General features: G+C 43.6%; 1 protein-coding gene across 1 annotated transcript in view; it reads right to left on the bottom strand.

Moving 5' to 3' along the window:
- LOC140196859 (dedicator of cytokinesis protein 2-like) overlaps window positions 1-24,528 on the bottom strand; it is a 1,243,024-nt gene that overhangs the window by 229,680 nt on the left and 988,816 nt on the right. Inside the window, exons 31-32 of the mRNA XM_072256747.1 lie at window positions 24,075-24,175; window positions 20,596-20,654 (exon numbers count right to left, since the gene is read on the bottom strand). Coding sequence (XP_072112848.1) covers window positions 20,596-20,654; window positions 24,075-24,175 — 160 coding nt within the window. The remainder of the gene's footprint in view (window positions 1-20,595; window positions 20,655-24,074; window positions 24,176-24,528) is intronic.

Raw genomic sequence — 24,528 nt, 5'->3', positions numbered from 1 at the left:
TATGGATGTTGGGAGGTATGGAAAGTAAATAGAGAATGTTGAGTGAGGGATAGTTAAAAAAACAATGTAAGATTGGAGTAAATATTTTGCATTCTACTCAGAGTATTTATGTATGGTGTAATCTGTGCTTGACGGCCAGTGCAGAATAGATGGACCAAAAGGCCTGCACATCACTCTTGGACAAGGTGTATCACCTGCTTAGCCTCCCCCGATCAAGGTTATGTGACTAATGCCAGCCTGACAATCTCTGATAATGGCTGGGGCCACCCAGCCATGTAAAGATATTGCCCAGAAGAAGGCAACGGCAAACCATTTCCATATAAACATTTGCCAAGAACAATCATAGTCATGGACAGGTTGAAGACCATACTTGCCCACGTCATATGACATGATACATAATGACGATGATGACCTCTACACACAGTGGCCACTGTACTAGGTATCGTCTGTACCTAATCAAGTGGCAGCTGAGTGTATGTTAATAGTGTTCTGCTGTTTTAGCCCATCTACTTCAAGGTTCGATGTGTTGTGCATTCAGAGATGCTCTTCTGCACACCACTGTTGTAACGTGTAGTTATTTGAGTTACTGTCGCCTTCCTGTCAGCTTGAGCCAGTCTGGCCATTCTCCTCTGACCTCTCTCATTAACAAGATGCTTTCCCCCACAGAACAGCCACTCACTGGATGTTCCTTTTGTTTCTTGCGCCATTCTCTGTAAACTCTTGAGACTGTTGTGCATGAAAATCTCAGGAGATCAACAGTTTCAGGAATACTCAAACCACCCTGTCTGACACCAACAATCAATCCACGGTCAAAATTACTTAAATCTTATTTCTTCCCCATTGTGATGTTGGGCCTGAACAGCAACTGAACCTTCTGATCATGTCTGCATGCTTTTATACATTGTGTTGCTGCCACATGATTGGCTGATTAGATAATTGTATTAAGTGCAGGTGTACAGGTGGAACTATAAAGTGATCATTGAGTATATATGACTCTATAACACACTGTCCCAGAAGCAAGGACGTTGTACAATCATAAAATGATGCAGCTAAACTTGCCTCTCATTAACATAAAGAAATGCTCTGCTTGTAGGTGCACCATTCAATTTACATTTGAAAGGAAAGTCCACTTTCTCATGGGGTATCAGTTATATTGAACTATAGAAATAGAATCTTGCAATTTTGTTCTCAGTACTGTTCCCAGTTTCATGCTCTGTCAGAATTCATTGCCCCAAGCACTCTACTTATGAACTTCCCAGGAAACCTATGGCTACACATTACATTGTGTATAAGATGATGAGAGGCATTGATCATGTGGATAGTCAGAGGCTTTCTCCCAGGGCTGAAATGGTTAACACAAGAGGGCACAGTTTTAAGGTGTTTGAAAGTAGGCACAGAGGAGATGTCAAAGGTAAGTGTTTTTTTTGTACATAGAGAGTGGTGAGTGCGTGGAATGGGCCACCGGCAATGCTGGTGCAGGCAGATACGATAGGGTCTTTTAAGAGGCTCCTGGATAGGTACATGGAGCTTAGAAAATAGAGGGCTATGGGTAACCCTAGGTAATTTCTAAAGTAAGTATATGTTTGGCACAGCATTGTGGGCCGAAGGGCCTGTATTGTGCTGTAGGTTTTCTACGTTCTATGTTCTAATCGCCCAGATTTGGAACACGACTGTCTGCAGATGGATCTGCACTGTAGAGATGGGACAGTCATCCACTGGTATCGGTTCTCCCAGGGGACTAATCTGCCCTCTCATCTGGACATAAGAATATAACATGATAAGACATGGCAGAATTAAGCCACTTGGCTCATCGAGTCTGCTGCGCCATTCCTGATTTATTATCCCTCTCAATCATATTCTCCTGCTTCCTCCCTGTAACATTTGATAACCTACTAGTCAAGAACCTATCAACCTCCGCTTTGAAATTACCTAATAACTTGGCTTCCACAATCATATGTGGAAATGCATTTCACAGATTCACTGGCCTCTGGCTAACGAAATTCCCCCTTATCTCTGTGCTAAAGGTACATCCTTCTATTCTTAGGCAATACCCTCGGCGCTAGATATCCCTACACTATAGGAAACATCCTCTCCATGTCCACACTATCTAGGCCTTTCAATATTCAATAGGTTTCAATGACATTCCCCCCATTCTTCTAAACCCCAGTGTGTAGAGTCCCAGCGCCTTCAAATGCTCTTCATATGCTAACTCAAAAAATATCCAATGAGCTGGGTGGACTCAGTAAGTTCCTCCAGCTTTTTGTGTGTCGCTCTGAAAAATATGGAAGGACAGATTAGATCGGCCGAGTGGACTACTTCCATGCTGTATGATTCTAAGAATCTAGGAACACAATTGTGCAGAAGTCTGGTGTGAGGTAAAATCTAACCCTCAGCCAGCCTCAAAGACTGACAATTTCTGATACCCGAGATAACACAATGAACCTCATCACTTTGCATCACTCTAGTGCAGTTTGGGTGTCGTGGTAGCATAATCGTGAGTGAGATGTTATTACATCTTACAGCGTTCCAGAGTTTGCAGCGCAATTCTGCCACCCTCTTTGAGTAGTTAGCATATACTCCTCTTGAACACGAAGGTTTACTTCAGGTGCTCCAGTTTCCTCCCACACAGTCCAAAGCTGTACCATTTAGTAGGTTCATTTGTCATTGTAAATTATCCCGTGATTAGACGAGGGTTAAAAAGGAGGATTGCTGGGCAGCGCGGCTCTTCGGGCTGGAGGAGCCTGTTCTGCACTGTATCTCTGAATAAGCAATTATGTAAATAAATGAACAAACAAGCAAATAAATAAACGTGCCTGTAACACTATGAGTGGAATAAAATGGCCACGGGTAAAGGGTGAAAGGTGAATTGTTTAAGGGGAGCATGAGGGGGAACAACTTCACTCAGAGAGTGGTGAGAGTGTGGAATGAGCTGCCAGTGTAAGTGGTGGAGACAATTTGGATTTCAGTGTTCAAGAGAAGCTTGGACAGGTACATGGATGGGAGCAGTATGGAGGGTTATGGTCTGGATACAGGTCAATGGGACAATATGGTTTAAATTGTTCAGCACGCACTGAATAGGCTGAAGGGCTTGTTTCTGCGCTGTAACTTTCTACGACTCTAAAAGTATGGTTCTCACTGACATACAGCACAGGAACCGACTCTGTGCCATACTATGTCTCTACCGATCGTGACTAAATTTCATTTGCCTGCACGTGATCCATATCTCTTCATTGGTCACATACTCATGTGTCTATCTAACAGCCTCTTAAATGCCACCAATGTATCCGCTTCCTTCATCACCCTTGGCAACCCATTCCAGGCACCCACCACTCTCTGTGTAAAGCAATTTGCTCTGCATGTCTCCTTTAAACTTTTTCCCTCTCACCTTGAATACATGTCCTCTTGTATTTGACATTTCTACAGTTGTGAAAAATCTCTGACCATCTAACCTATCTCCGCAGCTCATAAATTTATTCACTTTTTCAGAACTCTTGGAGCACTACTCATTTTTTATATATTTCTTGTTGCATCTTAAAAGTAATTTTTAGTATACTGCTGCCACAAAACAACGCATTTCGGGGTGTGTCAGCGATAAGAAGCCTGATTCTGAATTTTGATTCTGAGGTTGCCCTTCAGTCTCTGCCATGCCAGAGAAAACAGCTTGCATTAGTCCAACCTCTCCTTTTCAATCATACACTCTAATCCAGGTAGCATCCTGTTAAAGCAACACACACAAAACGCTGGAGGAACTCAGCAGGCCAGGCAGCATCTATGGAAAAAAGTACAGTCGACGTTTTGGGCCGAAACCCTTCGGCAGGACTGGAGAAAAAACGCTGAGGAGTAGATTTGAAAGGAGGGGAAGGGGAGAGAGAACCACCAGGTGATAGGTGAAACTTGGAGGGGGGGGGAATGAAGCAGAGAGTGAGGGAGTCAATTAGTGAAAGAGACAGAAGGACACGGAAGAAAGAAGAAAGTGCAGGGGTAGGTGGGGGAAGGAGCACCAGATGGAGGCGATGGGCGAGCAAGGAGATAACATGACAGAAGACAAGAGGATGGGAAATGGTGAAGTGGGGAAGTTGGGGGGGTGGAGGCATTACTGGAAGTCTGAGAAATCGATGTTCAGGTTGGAGGCCACCCAAACAGAATATAAGGAGTTGTTACTCCGACCTAAGTGTGGCCTTATCCCAACAGTGGAGGAGGCTGTGAATGGACATATGGGAACGGGAAGTGGAATTAAAATAGGTGGCCACTGGGAGATCCCACTTGTTCTGGTGGATGGAGCACAGATGCTCAGCAAAGTGGTCTGCCAATCTACGTCAGGTCTCACCAATATACAAGAGGCCACAGCGGGAGCATCGAACACAGTATATGACCCCAACAGACTCACAGGTAAAGTGTCGCCTCACCAGGAAGGACTGTTTGGGGTCCTGAATGGTAGTGAGGGAGGAGGTGTAGGGGCAGGTGAAGCACTTGTTCCGATTGCAAGGATAAGTGCCAGGAGGGAGATCAGTGGGGAGGGATGAATGGACAAGAGGATCACGGAGGGAGCTGGAAGTGCTGGAGGAACTCAGCAGGTCAGGCAGCATCTATGGAACAGAGTATATTCGATGTTTCGGGCTGAAACTTTTCATTAGTACTCATGATCAAAGGCCTGAAACGTCAACTGTAATCTTTTCCATACATGCTGCCTGACCTGCTGAGTTCCTCCAGCATTATGTGTGTGTGTGTGTGTGTGTGTGTGTGTTGATGTTGCTTGGATTCCCAGCATCTGCGGATTTTTCTTTGCTTGAGGTCAGTCAGGATCTGTGATTTTGGGCCGAGACCCTTTATCAGGACTTAACATCATCGGAGTCCTGATGAAGAGTTGACTGTTTATTCCTCTACACAGATGCTGCATGAGCTGCTGAGTTCCTCCAGCAATTTTTGTGTGTTGCTCAAGACTTCCAGCATCTATTGAATCTCTTGTGATTACATTAGGGACATTTAACAAACTAGATAAGCACACAGATAATAGAAAAATGAAGGAAGGTTTAGAATGATCTTAGAGTAGGTTAAAAGATCAGCACAACGTTGTGGGCCACAGGGTCTTGACGGCGCTATAAAGTTCTGTGTTCTATATGGCATTTCCTTCCATTTCTTTTCTGCCTCGATGGCCTCGGAAACTTCGCCAGGTTTGTTTGCGCTTCAACATGCACCTGCCCTGAGAGAGTTGGTTCTAGTCAGCAGGACTGGAATTAAGGAGGGCAGAGGAAGGGGGAAGGGGGTGGAGGAGTGAACTTTGACTCACTCCAAGTCAAAGTCATTTTATTGTTTTATGCAAAAGTACAGTGAGGTACAGCTACAATGAAAACCCTGCTTGCAGCAGCAACTCAGGCCCATAGATTCAGGCAACAAAAAGAACATAAATTTTACATAAATTATACATTTTATGCTATAATAAAGGAATGCAGTAGCCCAGCAGCTATATTGTAGATTTATATTCTTGGAGGCAAGAGTTCAAATCCTCTCTTTGGAAGTTGGGAAATTCGAAATATTAATTAAAAAACATTTTTCTTATTTTAAACTTTAACGAAAATGCTGGAGAAACGCACCAGGTTGCAGGGCATTGCAGCCTGATGTGGAGGATCCAACGCACAGGATAGGAAGAAGCTACAGAGGGTTGTAGACTCGGCCAGATCCATCGTGGACACAATGCCCCCATCATCGAGGACATCTTCAAAAAGGTGACATCCATCACTGAGGACCCTCAGCATCTGAGACATGCCCTCTTCTTGTTAATACAACAGGGAAGAGGTGCAGGAATTGGAATTGGAATGGAAATGGGTATAGGTTTATTATTGGCACATGTATCAAGGTACAGTGAAATGTTTGTCCAGCAAACCTTTCATACGGATTAAATCGTTATGCGGTGTACTGAGGTAGAACAAGGTTAGACAATAACAGAATGCAGAATAAAATGTACTAGCAGCCGGTGGACAATAAGGTGCGAGATCATAATGAGGTAGATTGAGATGTCAAGAGCCCACCTTTTTGTATTAGGAAACCATTTGCTAGTCTTGTAACAGCAGGGTAGAAACGGTCCTTGAGCTTGGTGGAAGTGCTTTCAGGCTTTTGTATCTTCTGCTCAATGTGCTGGTGGGGGGTGGGAGGGGGAGAGTATGTTCGGGGTGTGTTGGGTCTTTGATTATGCTGGCTGCTTTACTGATGCACAGTCCATGGAGGGATATGCTGGTTTCTCTGAGCTCTGTCCTCAGCCCTCTTCAGTCATGGGCAGAGTCAGCCACGATGCATCCGGATAGGATGCTTTCTATCTTCTGGTAAGATGGCAGTGTGCTTGTTTGCAGCAGCCTCTCTAGTGGAAAATGGTGGAATATATATATATAATATAATATATAATATATATATAGGCATCCATTAGTCTCGTGAGACCATGGATTTGCGCCTTGGAAAGTTTCCAGGGCGCAGGCCTGGGCAAGGTTGTATGGAAGACCAGCAGTTGCCCATGCTGCAAGTCTCCCCTCTCCACGCCACCGATGTTGTCTAAGGGAAGGGCATTAGGACCCATACAGCTTGGCACCAATGTCGTCGCACAGCAATGTGTGATTAAGTACCTTGCTCAAGGACACACATGCTGCCGCAGCCAGGGCTCGAACTAGTGACCTTGAAATCACTAGACGAATGCCTTAACCACTTGGCCACACGCCAACACGGATAATAATGGTGTAATTATTCATCTTTTACACCTTTCTGATGATGACTAGACAGTGATGGATATTAAGAACATCAAGTACTGCATGTCTGCCTCACTAGTGAGTTGCTGGATAGCGGTGGAGCTGTGCAGCATGGACTTGTTACATACCATGTACAGCCACTCAGGAAAGAAGGCATTCGAGATGGTGCACAGTCCAACAAACAGTGCAAATGACTGACTTGGACATTTTTCCTATTACTGCAAGATCCTGTTGGACATTGGTAATGTAGAGAACTACAAGACTAGTTTATCTGTTTATAGTTAAGACCGACAGCGTGGGAGCCGCATCCCCGCGGTGGCTGTGCAGACCAGGTCTTCATACCGTAGCAGCCACACAAGGAAGGAGGCACCCGAGGCATTGTGGGAGAGAGCGGAGGCGCGGCGGGTGCACTGGAGTCTGTGTGGGGTCAGGGGCTGGCCCTCCTGTTGGTGCTGCCTCCCAGTGGAAAGCAAGCTGGATTACATTTGTCTGTGGCTACACTAACGCATGATGAGCAACTGTTGCATGCTTGTTCTTGCAGAAACACGGCTTCCAGGACAACATCCCTTGCACCATCAATCTGCAGGCCACGAGACTCGGGAACTTGGGCTACATTACGTTTTGCGACTATATGTACCGTGTGTGACCGTGGGTACTGTGTTTTGCACCTTGGTCCCAGAGGAATAATGTTTCGTTTGCTTGTATACATGTGTATGGTTGAATGACAGTTAAAATTGAACTTGAACTTTCTATGGTAAATTTCTAAAAATCATTCATTGGTTTTGCTAAATTTCTTAAGCCTGCTGAGGAAGTACAGGCATCAGAGAGCTTTGTTGGCCATAGTTTCAATATGGCTAGACCAGGACAGGCTCTTGGTGATGTTCATACCTAGGAACATAAAGCTCTCAACCCTCCCAACCTCAACACAAGTGATCATGAGTACCACCACCTTTCTGAAGATGGGTTTTTACAACAATCTGGTGATTTAGTATTTATCATTTTTTTAAAAATAATTCCAGTTTTATCTATTTGCCTTAATTTAAATTCCCCATCTGCATGGTGAGATTTGAACACGAGACTGATGGTACGAGCTCTTTGACAGGGCATCCACTAAGTTCACCATTATGCTTCCACAGTAAAATCAGCCTCGTATGAAAAATGGTGCAAAGAAACTATTGATATGTTCTTCAAATTCCATCTGTAAACCACTCAATCAGGGGCTCCCAACCTTTTTTATGCCATGGAGCCTTACCATTAACCAAGGGTTCAAATGTCAATGTGGGACACAACAGACAACCAATAAATCAATAAGGTCTTGAGAGAAGAGATTTGTCATCCTCAACTCCCCTGGCCTAAGACCACAAGTCCATGAGATATAGGAGCAGAATTAGGCAATTTAGCCCATCAAGTCTGCTCCGCCATTCCATCATGGCTGATCCAATTTTCCTCTCAGCCCAATTTTCTGCCTTCACCCTGTATCCCTTCATGTCCTGACCAGTCAAGAATCTCTCAACCTCTGCCTACTTGTGACATGTTAAGCTCCTCGTAGATTCCAATTAACCTGCACAGCCCTAATCAGTACCTCATATAGCAACACAATGACTATTTTGACCACTTGGCACTAAAATGAGTTTGAGTTTTGTTCTAAGTGTGTTCTTTCTTATCATCATCGTCATCAGGTGCCATGCCCAGTTTGAGCTTTGACTGCTATGGCCCACACACTCCTGTTTTGGGTCAGTGGATCAACTCATTGGTATTCATTTCCAGTTCTCTGGCTGCTGTCTTCATCATCAGTTGTCTTTGTCTTCCTCTTGCTTTCTTCCCTTCAATCTTTCCCATAACTACCGTGCATTCTAATTCCTCTTTCCTAATCACATGGCCAATGAAGTTATGTTGCCTTTTCATGATCTCATACATTATTTCCCTTATGGTGTTTGCACTGTTCATGACATCCTCGTTAGATATTCATTTCAGCCATGATATTCTTTGCATCCTCCTCAAAAACCACATCTCTGCTGCTACAATTCGTTTCATGTTAACTAGATATTGTCCAACATTCTGAGCCATATAACATAACTGGATAAACGTAACATTCTTTCTTATACAATCTTTGTTTAGTTTATTTTTTTCCTGTGAATGTCGTGCCTCTAATGCAATGTGCCTATGATACTGCTGCAAGTAAATTTTTCACTGTACCCCTGCATCTATGTACTTGTACATATGACAATAAATTTGACACTGACTTTGAAGTTGCCGATCAGTTATATTACCATGGCAACCATAAAGGGTCTATGATTATCAAATCTCTCCCCTATGCAGTGATATCCAAATCCTGACAGTGATATAAGTACAGCAGATAGACAGCGTCTATGAATGGGATTGTAAGAACATAAGCCCATAAGACACAGGAACAGAGTTAAGCCATTAGCCCATTGCATCTGCTCCACCACTTCATCATAGCTGAATTATTATCCCTATGAACCCATTCTCCAGCTTTCGCACCGTAATTTTTGACACCCTTACTAATCAAGAACCTATCCAGCTCTGCTTTAAATGTCTTGGCCTTCACAGCCATCTGAAATCCACAGGTTCGCCACCTTCTGGCTAAAAGAACTCCTCCGCAACAATGTGGCTGGGATCACTTAGTGAGCAGCTAAATAATCTGGGATTATCTTGTTTTAAAACCTGTCTTCACTGTAGCGGGAATTCCTGACCAATTTGTTACTTGCGGGACCTTGGTGACTGCAACTGCTTGGTATTGAACCGGCCGCACCCCAAGTAACGACAATCAGAGAATACCAAAATAAAGTCACATTTGCGATAGGTCGGGGGAGAAATGCTGGATGCGAAAGAGTGTCAGGACTGAGAGATGGAGCAATGAACAGGAAGGGGTGTCCTGGGCCCAGACACAGAAACCCACACTTTGCTTTGTTTTGCTTTGAACTTCAGGACGTCCCAGAATTTCTCATGACCAACAGAGGGCTCCTTGCAGTGCAGCTACCATTCCAGTTGTAGAAGCAGCAGCAGGCTATCCCTGTACAGCAAGATCCCACAACAGCTATACGGTAATGACCCACGTCAATCAGTGTCAATCAGGACCCGACGCAAATTCACAACCTGTCCTCCTTAAACATGGGTCCTGGACTTGGAACATCAACTACATCTCTCTTCGCAGATGCTGTCTGACCTGATGAGCATTTCCAATATTTTCTGCTTTATTTCAGATTTCCAGCATCTGCAGTTTTTGGGTATGATCCGATTGTCTGTGCATTACATTTCTTTGCTGCTTGAGTGAGCTTTGTTCACAGAAGCTAGCTCCTACATTATGACCATGCATGCACTTGGAAAAAAATGTCCTTAATCAGAACTGAAGTACATCAGGATGTATTTTATTATTATGAGATAGCACAGTTACAAGCCTTTCTGGCCCGATGAGTCCACCTTACCCGTTATGCACCTTTGGAATGTGGGAGGAAACCGGGGCACCTGGAGTAAACCCACGTGGTCACAGGGAGAATATATATCCTCCTTATAGGCAGAGGTGGGAATTGAACCGGGGTTCCTGGCACTGTAATAGCATTGTACCAACCGTTCAGCTACCAAGCCATTCCAATGTCTTGAAATAGTAAGTGAAAGAGAAGTTAAAATTAACTTTTTTTCCCTTATTACCTCTGCCTTGCAATCTAGATGGTAAACTATTAGGGCTTGGGTCACAAGGGATTCTGTAGGTGCTAGAAATCTTGAGCAACAAACACAAAATGCTGGAGGAACTCAGCAGGTCAAGTTACATTTATGGAGGGAAATGAGCAGTTGATGTTTCAGGCCTTCTCACATCATTTACTTTCATCTCCCGTCCCCTATTCACCAACCTTTCCTCTCACCTGGTCGCACCTATCACCGGCCTGCTTGCACTCCTCCCCTCACCTCTCCTTCTGACCTCTCCCTTTCCAGTCTTGTGAAGGATCTTGACCCAAATTGTCAACAGTTCATTTCCCTCCAAAGATGGTGTCTGACCTGCTGCGTTCCTCTGGACTTTTGTGTGTTGCTGTTACGGCTGGAGAATGTTTAATAGGCTCAAGTGGGCAAAGGAAATAAAGAGTTGTAAAACAAGCTCAAGGACATATTGCCTACTCCTTTCCCATACTGAAGAGTATAGGGAAAGTAACAAGAAGAGAGCAGCGGTTCAAGCTTCAGCATTGAATTCTCCATCTTCATGTAAACTGCTTCCACCATTACCTCCCTTTGGTATCGTCACGTTCATTTCTCACTCTACTTATTTAAAATACCTCACCAATGGTCAAAACTCATGCCCCTAAGAAATTGATCTGTTTTTGAGCCTTGAAGCTATAGAGTATGGAAGCAGGCCCCTCAGCAGAACTTGTCCAAGTCCATCTCCACACTGACATCTCACTCCTCCTGCCATCCCTGCTTTGAAAACTGCAAACCCCCCCCGCTCCCATCCATCCTGCCCAGCCCCAGTTCTGAGTAATGGTCACTGGCATGAAACATTGAGTGGTTTCTCTTTCCATGCATACTGCTTGACTGACTGGACGAACTCAGGCAAGTCCAGAAGCATTGATACAAACAGAGGGATGGTGATATTTTGGGTGCAAACACAAGAGGTTCTGGAGATACTGGAATCTGCAGAAGCACATGCAGAACACTGGGGGAATTCATCAGAGCAGGCAGCATCCACATCCTGAAAGCACACACTCAATGATTCTGGAACAGCTTCTTCCCCTCTGCCATCAGGTTTTTGAATGAACATTGAACCCATGAATACTACCTCACTACTTTTTAATTCTCTTTTTGCACTACTTATTAAATTTAACTTTTTAATATATACTTCTTACTGTAATTTACAGTGTTTGTGTTTTGCAATGTACTACTGCCACATAGCAACAAATTTCACGACATATGCCAGTGATAATAAACCTGATTCTCCTGCCTTCTCCCTGTAACCTTTGGCACACTTACTAATCAAGAACATTACTAATCAGCATGCATTTTAAATGGATTTTGAGAGTGTAGACGGAGGATAACTGGATCAAGAGGTGGGAGAGAGGGTGACAGGTGGTACCGGTGAGTTGGCTGATTATTGACAGATGGAGCCAAATGGGAGAAGGGGAGGAGTTAAAGGACAATGGCGGCGGCTGATAGGTGGAACTAGGTGAGGTGGGGGATGATTGGCAGATAGAACCAAATAGGGGAAGGGGAGCAATTAAGAGACAGGCTGATAGCTGATAGGTGTAATCCCACTTTCTCATATTTGGCCTGTATCCCTCTAAACCACTCCTACTTGACTACTTATCTAAATGTCCATTAAAATTTATTATTGTATCTGCTTCAACCATTTTCTCTGGCACCTTATTCCACAAACCATCCACCCTATATGTGCTTAACACACACCAAACTAGAGTAGCAGGGATGGGAACCAGAGTGCCAGAACAGTGGAGAGGCTGTAGAGGCAGGTGTTGGCGAGACCTCAGACAAAGTCAAGCGTGGTGCAACTAGTGTCTTGAGCAGCGTATATTTCAATGCCAGAATATAGTAGGAAAGGCGGCTGGTAGTGCTGAAGATGAGTTAGCACGTTTACAAACAGAGGCAATGCGCAGTAAGGAGAAGCAATTGAAAAGGCAAAATTACAGTCAACAGGATGAGTTCCAACATAAAAGACGGACAAAATGGAAAAGGGTGAATACAGAGCTGAAGTTGTTATATTTGAAAATGCGCAGTATTTGGAATAAGGCAGATGCACTTGTAGCACAATTGCTGATTGGCATCATCACTGAATTGTGGCTGAAACAAGCTTAGAGCTGTGAGCTTAATGTCCAAGGATACACATTGTACTGAAAGGACAGACAGGAAGGCAGAAGGGGTGGCATTGCCCTGTTGGTAAAAAAAAATGAAATCAAATCATTAGAAAGAGATAACACATGTCAGAAGTTATTGAAACATTGTGGATAAAGGCAAGGTTCTGCAAGGGTAACAAGACCCTGATGGGAGTTGTATACAGAACCCAAACAATGGTAAGAAGGTGGATTACAAATTACAACAGGAGATGCATATACATGCCAAAAGGGCAATGGTTACAATAGTCATGGGGGATTTCAATATGCAGATAGATTGGGAACATTAGGTTGGTGATGGATTCAAAGAGGGGAAATTTGTTGAATGCCTACAAGATGTGTTTTTAGACCTGCTCGTGATTGAGCCCACTAGGGGATCAGCTATTCTGGATTGGGTGTTACGCAATGGACCAGAATTGATTAGACAGCTTAAGGTAAAAGAACCCTTAGGAGAAAGTGATCATAATATGATAAAATTCACCCTGAAATTTGAAAAAGGAAAAGCTAAAGTCAGATGTATCAGCATTACAATGGAGTAAAGGGAATTACGGAGGCATGAGAGAGGAGTTGGCCAGAATTAATTGGAAAAAAAACACTGGCAGGGATGATGGCAGAGCATCAATGGCTGGAATTTCTGGATGTAATTTGGAGGGCACAGGATATATACATCCCAAAGAGAGAGAAGTATTCTAAAGGCAAGATGACAAAACCATGGCTAACATTAGAAGTCAAGGCCAACATAAAAGCCAAAGAGAGAGCATATAATAGAGCAAAAATCAGTAGGAAATTAGAGGATTGTGAAGTTCTTAAAAAACCAAAAAAGGCAACTAAATAAGTCATTAAGACGATAAAAATGGAATGTGGAAGTAAGCTAGCCAATAATATTAAAGAGAATACCAAAAGTTTCTTCGGATATATAATGTGTAAAAGTGAGGCGAGAGCGGATAGCAGATCACTGGAAAACAGTGCTGGAGAGGTAGTCATGGGGGACAAAGAAATGGCAGACAAACTGAATAAGTATCTTGCATCAGTCTTCACTGCGGAAGATGCTAGCAGTACGGCAGAAGTTCCAGGTGTCAGAAGTCAGAAATGTGCAAAGTTACCATAACTAGAGAGAAGGTTCTTGGGAAACTGAAAGGTGTAAAGGTAGATAAGTCTGCTACACCAGATGGTCTACATCCCAGGTTTCTGAAAAAGGTGGCTGAAGAGATTGTCAAGGAATTAGTATTGATCTTTCAAGAATCACCTGATTCTGGAATGGTTCCAGAAGACTAAAATTGCAAATGTCACTCCACTCTTCAAGAAGGGAGAGAGGCAGAAGACCTCAGTCATTCGGAAGATGTTGGAGTCGATTATTAAGGTTGCTGTCTCAGGGTACTTGGAGGCACATGACAAAATAGACTGTAGTCAGCATGGTTTCCTCAAGGGAAAATCTTGCCTGACAAATCTGCTGGAATTCTTTGAAGAAATAATAAGCAGGATAGACAAAGGAGAATCAGTTGATATTGTGCACTTGGATTTTCAGAAGCCCTTTGACAAGGTGCCACACCTGAGGCTGCTTAACAAGCTAAGACTCAGGATATTACAGGAAAGATTCTAGCATGGATAAAGCAGTGGCTGATTGACAGGAGGCAAAGGGTGGAAAAAAATGAAGCCTTTTCTGGCTCGTGGCCAATGACTAGTGGTGTTCCACAGGGGTCTGTGTTGGGTCTAATTCTTTTCATATTATATGTCTTTTACTTGCACAATGGAATTGATGGCTTTTTTGCAAAGTCTGCAGATGATATGAACATAGGTGGAGGGGCAGGTAGTTTTGAGGAAGCAGAGATGACATAGCAGGACATGGGCAGATAAGGAGAATGGGCAAAGAAATGGCAGATGGAATACAGTGTTGGGAAGTGTATGCTCATGTACTTTGGTAGAAGAAATGAAAGGGTTGACAATTTTCTAAATGGAGAGAAAATACAAAAATGCTGAGCCACACAGGACTTGGGAGTCATTGTACAGGATTCATTAAAGGTTAATTTTCAGGTTGAGTCAGTGCTGAGTAAGGCAAATGCGATGTTAGCATTCATTTCAAGAGGGCAGAATATAAAAGCAAAGATATAATGTTGAGACTTTATAGAGCACTGGTGAGGTCTCCCTTGGATTATTGTGAGCAATTTTGAGCCCCTTATCTAAGAAACTGGAAAGCATTCAAAGGAGGTTCACAAAAATTATTCCATTATTGAACGGCTTGGCACATGAAGAGAATTTGCTGGCTCTGAGCCTGTGTTCACCAGAATTCGGAAGAATGAGAGGTGACCTTATTGAAACTTGTTTAATAGTAAAAGTCCTTGTTGAAGTGGATGGGGACAGAACATTTCCTCTGATGGGAGAGCCTAAGACAAGAGGACCCAGCCTTAGAATAGAGTAGGGTCCTTTTAGAATAGAGATGAGGAGAAATTTACTTAGCCAGGGAGTGGTGAATCTGTGGAATTTGGAGACTATCTTTATGCGTATTTAAGGTAGGTGTTGATAGATTCTTGATCGTTCAGGGCGTGAAGGGATACAGAGAGAAGTCAGGAGATTGGGGCAGAGAGGAAAGTTGGATCAGCCATGATGAAATGGTGGAACAGACTTGATGGGTCAAATGGCCTAATTCTGCTCCTACATCTCATGGTCTTATGGTCAAAGCTGGGAGGAAGTCAGCAGGTCAGGCAGTACGTATGGAAGGGAACAAACAGCCAATGTTTCAGGCCAAGACCCTTCACCGGGAATCAACGTGTGAAGAGCAATAGTCATTGAGCATTATAGCAGAGAAACGGGCTGTTTTGACCCAGCTAGTCCATGCTAAACTATTATTCTGCCCAGTCCCATTGACAATCACCCTGCATACACCTCCCATGCATGTAGTTATCAAAACCACTCTGAAATGTTGAAATTGAGCCTGCATCCACAACTTCCACTGGCAGCTCCTTCCATCCTCTGAATAAAGAAAATCCCTCTCATGTTCCCCCCAAACTCTTCACCTTTCACCTTTAACCCATGACCACTTCTTTTAGTCTCATCCAACCTAAGTGGAAAAAGCCTGCTTGCATTTACCCTCATCTATACTGCTCGTGATCTTATATACCTTGGTCAAATCTCCCCCAAATTCTCCTAAGCACCAGAGAAGTGTTTGCCCTGTTGGATGTTCTCCGTCGAGAGTTAAACCTCCACTCCTTAGTTTTTGGTTTCCTTTTCTTGGGAAAAATACTGTGTGCATTGACCTTATCCATGCCCCTCAGTATTTTATACACCTGCAAGGTCACCCTCAGTCTCACACATTCCAAGGGATAAGATGCTCATCTGTCCAACTTCCCTATACCTCATGCCTTTGAATCCTTGTAAGTCTTCTGTGCACTCTATCTCACAGGAGGCACTCAGCAGGTCAGGTAATATGTCTGCAGCAGAACAAAGAGCCAATGTTTCAGGCCGAGGCACTTCCATCAGAACTCTGACCAAGTCCAGAAGTCTCTTTGACAGAACGAGTTCTGCAGGACTTGAACTTTTCTGCCTGGCGTTCTTGAAGATTTCAGCAAGGCTGCACCAAGTTAATTGAGATGAGGAGATAGAAGGCAGCCAGGGACAGACAATGATCTTCAAAAAAAAACTTCTCTTCCACTAACTCCTTCACCACCCTACTTGCAAAGTTTTACAACCTAGATCATGATTACAGCAAATTATTGTTTCAGCATTCTTAGTTGCATATAAATGAATTTCAAAAGAAAATGAACCATCTGTCCTTACAGAAACAAGCTGTGAGCTTTTTGCAGGTGTAAAATGAATGATGTTTATTATTTTTTAATGTAGAAGTTAGTGCCATTAATGGCTTGTCTTTTACACAACCCCAGAATATTAAGACTCCCTTTATTTCCGCTTACAGCCCATTTATTTTCTGTACTCTATTTTCATTTAGATTTCTTATCTGCACTTTCCAGGATTATTTTTTTCTTTGAAAAGAAAATGTAGTTTCATCCACCTCCTAAGACAAGGCTGATGCTTGGGTAACAACAGATGTATTCATGCTGGACATGCTGTTTCAGAAGCACAACGCAGTGTCTTTGTATCTAAGAGTCAAGTGGGAATAGGCCAGTGAATGACTTTTCCACTCTGCTGTGCCATGAACGTTATCAAACTTCCCAGCTGTTTGTGACTTTATGAGTCATACGTCTGTACACTGGGGCATGCAACAGAGCAGTAAGCCATTTTAAAAAAGAATCCTACAAAACAGGGCTTTTGTGAGGAACTTCAAAGAAATATATACTAGAGACGCTAGATATCTGAAATAAGGAAACAGAAAATGTTGAAAGCTCTCAGTAGGTCTGTCAGTATCTGCAGAGAGGGGACGAAGCGGCTGATGATTTACTTCAGGAGAAGCAGTCCACAAGCCAGTCCTCATCGTACGTTCAGAGGATGAGAGGGACAGCAACTTTAAATTCCTCGGTGTTGTTATTTTGGAGGACCTGTCCTGGGCCCAGCACGTAAGTGCAATCATGAAGAAAGCATGGCAGCGCTTCTACTGAGAAGTTTGCGGAGATTTGGCACGACATCTAAAATGTTGACTAACCTCTACGGATGTGTGGCGGAGAGTATATTGACAGGCTGCGTCACGGCCTGGTGTGCAAACACCAAAGCCCTTGAATGCAAAACCCTACAGAAAGTGTATACGGCCCAGTCCGTTATGAGTAAAGCCCTCCCAACCATTGGGCACATCCACATGAAACACTGTCACAGGAAAACAGCATCTATCATCTGAGATCCCCACCACCCAGGACCTGCTCTCTTCTCATTGCTGCCATCAGGAAGGAAGTACAGGAGCCTCAGGACTCACACCGCCAGGTTCAGGAACAGTTATTACCCCTCAACCATCAGGCTCTTGAACCAGAGGGGATAATGTCACTCACCCTATTACTGAACTGTTCCCACAACCTATGCACTCGCTTTCAAGGACTCTTCATGTCACGTTCTCAATATTTATTGTTTATTTATTTATTATGATTCTTTCTTTCTTATTTCATTTTGCAGAGTTTGTTGTCTTTTGCACTCTGGTTGATCACCCAAGTTGGTGCGGTCTCTCATTGATTCTGTTATGATTATTATTACACCGATTTATTGAGTATGCCCACAAGAAAATGAATCTCAGGATTGCGTATGGTGGCATATATGTACCTGGATAATAAATTTACTTTGAACACTGAACTTTGAACATAGATAGTGTTTCAACTTAGGGTTCCTTTATCAGAACTGGGTAAGAGAGATTTTAAAAAATTGTAATTCAGGAGGAGAGTTAGGATCAAGGGTAGGGTTGGTGATTCAAGAACCAAATGGTTGAAAGCAAGTAACTGTTCTTGAACCTGGTGGTGTGGGATTTCAGGCTCCTGTACCTCTTGCTTGATGGTAGCAACAAGAAGATGACAGGACTCAGAGGGTGGGGGATCTTCAAGTAGCAGTAGCAAGCAGCTTTCTTTGACAGCTACAGTACTTCTGGTTAAGGAGGGAGATGCACTGACCAGGAAAGATCAGTGGTGCAGATCAGCGCACAAACACCTAACAACCCAGATCTATGATTGATCTAGTCTTACCGGTACTTCACAGGAGCGTCCCTCCCCCCAAATGGTTGCATCTACATGAGGTGTTGCCTGAAGAAGGTAACACTGGTCATCAAAGATACTCACCATCATGGACTATGCCATCTTCTTGCAGCTACCATCAGGCAGGAGATACAGAAGTCTGAAATCTCACACCACCAGGTTCAACAACATCTACTTCCCTTCAGCTGTTCAGTTCTTGGACCAACTTGCTCAATCCTAATCGCTACCTCAGTATAGAAACACCATGATGATTTGACCATATCGCCACATAACAAGACAGTTTTTGTACTAAATGTGTCGTCTTGCATAACTGTGTATAATTTACAGTATGTTCACATTGTGTATCTGATGCTATGTGCCTATGATGCTACAGCATACGAGTTTTGCCTGGCACCTGTGCATTCCTATACTCATACAAAATGACAACGCACTTAGCTTTGATCTGATGGAGGAGTTGCTGCTCCCTCCTCCCAACGAGCGGTAGATACAAAAGCCTGAAAGCATGTACCACAAGGCTCAAGGACACCCTCTGTCCCACTGTTATCAGATTCTTGAACGCTTCTCTAGTACAGCAAGATGGAATCTTGACCTCAAGGTCCACCTCGTTACGTTCTTGCACCTATGTACTTGCATTGCACTTTCTCTCCTGCTGTTACACTTTATTCTGTATTGGTACTGATTTAACTTGCCCTGTGTAATGATTTGGCTAATATGAGCAAGACAAGCTTTCGCTGTATCTTGGTACATGTGACAATAATAAACCAATTCCAAGTCCTGTTTCAATTATGTGCAGGAGCACCCGGAAGAAACCACACAGTCACAGGGAGGATATACAAACTCCTCCTGGATAGCTGTGGGAATTGAACCCAGATACAGCTAATGCTGTAATAGCATTACATGGACAATTATAAGACTGCACCACCCTATGGTAAAACAAACGTTGCAACATTTGCCTCATCTTCCATTCGCAGCAACCTTTCTGCTAATCTACTTCCAGCCTCCAATGCACCCCTGACATTGGTCACTCCACCAACGGGGGCTGCAATGACCCACGTTTTTACAATTGCACCACAGAAAGTGCCCTACCGAGACGCATCACAGCTCAGTAGGGCAACCGCTCTGCCAAAGACCGCCAGATAGTGTGCACTTAGCCCAGCTCATCATGCAAAACCAGCCTCCCCTCCACTAATTCCATCAATATTTCAAATTACCTCAGGAAAATTGCCTCAACCAATATAATCAAGGACCCCTCCCACCTTGGTTCCTCTCTCCTCCCCCTCCCTTCTTTGAGCAGTAGATAAAAAATGCTTGAAAGCACTTACAAGCAGGCTCAAGGACAGCTTCTATCCTGCTGTTATCAGACTGGATATCTTATATCGCTAATGATGAATTCTTGATCTCCCTGTCTACCTCATTATGGCCCATTCTCTGTAATTATCCACTTGCACTTCCCTTTCTCTGTTGCTGCTACAGTATATTTTGAATTCTGTTTTTTCTTCTCTACCATGAAAAAGGCATAGAGTTTTTGTGTAACACAACGTGGATACAGGCTCTTCGGCCCAACTAGCCCATGCCGACCAAGGTACTCAGCCAGCTACTCCCAATTTCTTACATTGGGCCCTGCCCCTCCGTGTACCTATCCAAGTGCTTCTTAAATGATACCCGCTTCAACCACTTCTTCTGGAAGCTTGTTCTGTGTACTCACCACCCTCTGTGTGAAAACGTTGCTCCTCAGGTCCGTTTTAAAAGTACTTAGCTATTTTATGATCGCCATGTTTAGCACACAAGTAAAAGCTTAACACTGGATCTCAGATACGTATCAATTAGCTTGTTTGTTATGGGTCATATTATATGATGTGGGCGATCATGATCTTTCCAAGACCATGATTTATTTTTGGCAAACTTTTCTCCAGAAGTGGTTTACTATTGCCTTCTTCCGGGCAGTGTCTTCACAAGATGGGTGACCCCAGCCATTATCAATACTCTTCAGAGATTGTCTGCCTGGCGTCAGTGGTTGCATAACCAGGACTTATGATATGCATGAGCTGATCAAACGACCATCCACCACCTGCTCCCAAGGCTTCATGTGACCCCATTTGGGTGGGGGGGGGGGTTGGTGGCTAAACCCATGCTATACCTTGCCCTAAGGTAACATATAACATAGCACATAATGAAAGAAGGAACACTAACCTCTATGCTGCCAAGCACCCTATTGGATAGGAATTCTTCAGAGTCAGTCATGGACAGGTATAGGGCAGAAGCATGCTCTTCTGCCCACTGAGTCCTTGGTAACATTAATTTCCAAATTTACAGAAATCCCATTTTATTCTCCCAATATTCCCTTCAACAGATGGAGGAGATGGTAGAATATCAGAAGGAAAAATAAAGCCCTTGTCTTACCAAGTTTGTACCACATTTCTCGGATTGCTGCTCCAATTACACCTCTCATATCCCCGTACCTGTAGAATTTCGGAAGCTCTCTGTTAGTCATTATGCAACATTTAACATTTACCACCTGTACCTCTTCCTTCCCTGGCTGATTGCACCCTGCCATTATCCCATTCTCATCTGGTCCCGCCAATCACTTACCACAGTAGCATAGTGGTTAGCATAACAGAGCATTGTCGTGGATTCCCACCACCCATCCCACAATCTCTTTGACCCACTACCATCAGGAAGGAAGTCCAAGAGCATCAGGAATACAACTGCCAGACTGGGTAACAGCTCTTTCCCTCAGGTTGTTAGACTAGGTTCAAGTTCAAGGTATATTTATTGTCAAAGTATGCATGCAGTACCATTCAAAGAAAAACATCAATGTCCCCACGTGCAAAAAAACAAATTGCACAAATGGCAACAAGAACGTTAATGAATACCCTGCCACCACCAAGATCTTGTTAGTAGCACAGTAAGTTGTTTACTGTTTACTTGTGCTCTGCCCTTCACATTAATTTTTAAATTATATTTTTCTTGTTCTAATATTTTATGTGCTGTGTGTGATACATGTATTGTGGTTGCACGGTGGTCCAGAAGAACATTGTTTCACAGTCAGATGACAATAAACTTGAACTTGAAATTGAACGATTACATAGAAACATAGAAACCTACAGCACAACACAGGCCCTTCATCCCACAAAGCTCTGCCAAACATGTCCTTCTCTTAGAAATCACCTAGGGTTACCCATAGCCCTCTATTTTTCTGAGCTCCATGTACCTGTCCAGGAGTCTCTTAAAAGACCCTATAATATCCACCTCTGTCACCGGCAGCCCATTCCACACACTCACCACTCTCTTAACTAGTAGGGTATCAAAGGTTACAGGGAGGAGGCAGAAGAATATGATTGAGAGGGATAATAAATCAGGAATGGCGCAGCAGACTCGATGGGCCAAGTGGCTTAATTCTGCCATGTCTTATCATGTAATAGTCTTATGTCCAGATGAAAGGGCAGATTAGTCCCCTGGGAGAACCGATACCAGTGGATGACTGCCCCATCTCTACAGTGCAGATCCATCTGCAGACAGTCATGTTCCAAATCTGGGCGATTAGAACATAGAACATTGAAAACCTACAGCACAATACAGGCCCTTCAGCCCACAATGCTGTGCCGAACATGTACTTACTTTAGAAATTACCTAGGGTTGCCCATAGCCCTCTATTTTTCTAAGCTCCAAGTACCTATCCAGGAGCCTCTTAAAAGACCCTATCGTATCTGTCTCCACCAGCATTGCCAGCAGCCCATTCCCCACACTCACCACTCTCTGCATAAAAAACTTACCCCTGATATCTCCTCTGTACCTACTTCCAAGCACCTTAAAACTGTGCCCTCTTGTACCAGCCATTTCAGCCCTGGGAAAAAGCCTCTGATTATCCACACAATCAATGTCTCTCATCATCTTATACACCTCTATCAGGTCACCTCTCATCCTCCATCGCTCCAAGGAAAAAAGGCCGAGTTCACTCAACCTATTCTTATAAGGCATGCTCCCCAATCCAAGCAACATCCTTGTAAATCTCTTCTGCACCCTTTCTGTGGTTTCCATATCCTTCCTATAGTGAGGTGACCAGAATTGAGCACAGTACTCCAAGTGGGGTCTGATCAGGGTCCAATATAGCTGCAATATTACCTCTGGGCTCCTAAACTCAGTCCTACGATTGATGAAGGCCAAAGCACCGTATGTTTTCTTAACCACAGAGTCAACCTGCACAGCAGCTTTGAGAGTCCTATGGACTTGGACTCCAAGGTTCTTCTGATCCTCCACACTGCCAAGAATTTTACCATTAATACTATATTCTGTCATCATATTTGACCTACCAGAATGAACCACCTCACACTTATCTGGGTTGAACTCCATCTGCCACTTCTCAGCCCAGTTTTGCATCCTATCAGTATCCCACTGTAACCTCTGACAGCCCTCCACACTATCCACAACACCTCCAACCTTTGTGTCATCAGCAAATTTACTAACCCATTCATTCACTTCCTCATTCAGGTTATTTATGAAAATCACAAAGATTAGGGGTCCCAGAGCAGATCCCTGAGGCACACCACTGGTGACCCACCTCCATGCAGAATATGACCTGTCTACAACCACTCTTTGCCTTCTGTGGGCAAGTCAGTTCTGGATCCACAAAGCAATGTTCCCTTGGATCCCATGCCTCCTTACTTTCTGAATAAGCCTTGCATGGGGTACCTTGTCAAGTGCCTTGCTGAAATCCATATACAGTACTGCTCTACCTTCATCAATGTGTTTAGTCATCTCCTCAAAAAAATTCAATCAGGCTCGTAAGGCACGACCTGCCTTTGACAAAGCCATGCTGACTATTCCTGATCATATTATGCCTCTCCAAACGTTCATAAATCCTGCCTCTCAGGATCTTCTCCATCAGCTTACCAACCATTGAAGTGAGACTTACTGGTCTATAATTTCCTGGGCTATCTCTACTCCCTTTCTTGAATAATGGTACAACATCTGCAACCCTCTTATCCTTCGGAACCTCTCCCATCCCCATTGATGATGCAAAGATCATCGCCAGAGGCTCAACAATCTACAGCAACAGTAGTCTCACCCAACCTCAGAGGAAAAAGCCTGCTTGCTTTTTACCTGTCGATGCCCCTCATAATTTTGTATTCCTTTTGCTATCTCCCTAATACCCTTAATATCCAGAAATCTGGTGATATGTTTTAGAATCAGCCTGCAGAGTCCTCAGGACCACAGAAATTCAAAGGCTCACCAGCCTCTTATCTCCACCTGAAACATTCTACTCCTTATTCTGAATCCAAAAGCCATAGCTCTAGATTCCTCAGTCAAGGGAAGCAAAATTCCTCATCCACCCTAAAAGCCAGTTTAGAGTTTTTTTTAAACGATTCAGTGATATTTCCTCCCATTGTACAAATCCTGAGAACCCCAAATTAGAAGGACATCCCTTCAGAATGGAGATGAGGAGGAACTTCTTTAGTTCGGGAGTGGTGAATTTGTGAATGGCTGCGGAGGCCACATCATTGGGGACATTGAAAGCAGAGGTTGATAGGTTCTTGATTAGTCAGGGCATCAAAGATTACAGAGGAAAGGCAAGAGATTGGGATTGAGTGGGATAATAAATCAGCCATGATGAAATGGTGGAGCAGACTTAATGGGCCTTATTCTGCTCCTATGTCTTATGGTTTAAACTTTAGAGAATACAGGCAGAGTTGACTCAATCTCGCCAAATTCCTGCGCTATGTTTATGGATCTAGATATTCAAGCATCTCCAACACACTGCCAGTGATTACATCTCAAAGAGTTGGTTGTGAAGAACTAAGACCACAAATATCAGCACAGAGATCATGTCTGCCTCTCCATTGGACTTTGGAGAGTGATAATGAAAAACCACAATTTCTTACTTGCATAAGATGGCTGTCCGCTTGGCATTTGAGAAGTTTTCCAGCTGCAGCGATTCCTGGGTGAGGAAGGCCACTGTGAGGTGGAAGTAATTGTTCCAGAGCTGCAAGGAGAGAGAGAACAGGTGGAAATAATATAGAAATATGATTACTGTTTGCGTCAGATATACAGAGGACACAGGGGGAAAATCCAGAGGGAACATCAGTAAGGGGAAGTCAGGAGAACACACAACAGTTCTCATTAAGGGATCAGTAGTGAGCAGTTTCAAGTTCCTGGGTGTCAACATCTTTGGAGATTTAATCTGGGCCCAACACATTGATGTAACCATGAAGAAGGCATGCCAGTGGCTCAAATTCATTAGGAGTTTGAGAAGATATGGTATGTCACTGATAAAACTCGTGCAAATTTCTACAGATGTACAGTGGAGAGCATTTTTGTCTGGTTGGTGTGGAGGCT

This window comes from Mobula birostris, chromosome 4 (genome assembly GCF_030028105.1).
Source record: "Mobula birostris isolate sMobBir1 chromosome 4, sMobBir1.hap1, whole genome shotgun sequence".
In the NCBI taxonomy this organism is placed as follows: Eukaryota; Metazoa; Chordata; class Chondrichthyes; order Myliobatiformes; family Myliobatidae; genus Mobula; species Mobula birostris.
Note: the sequence above shows the minus strand (reverse complement) of the source record. Positions and strands in the feature narration are given on the sequence as shown.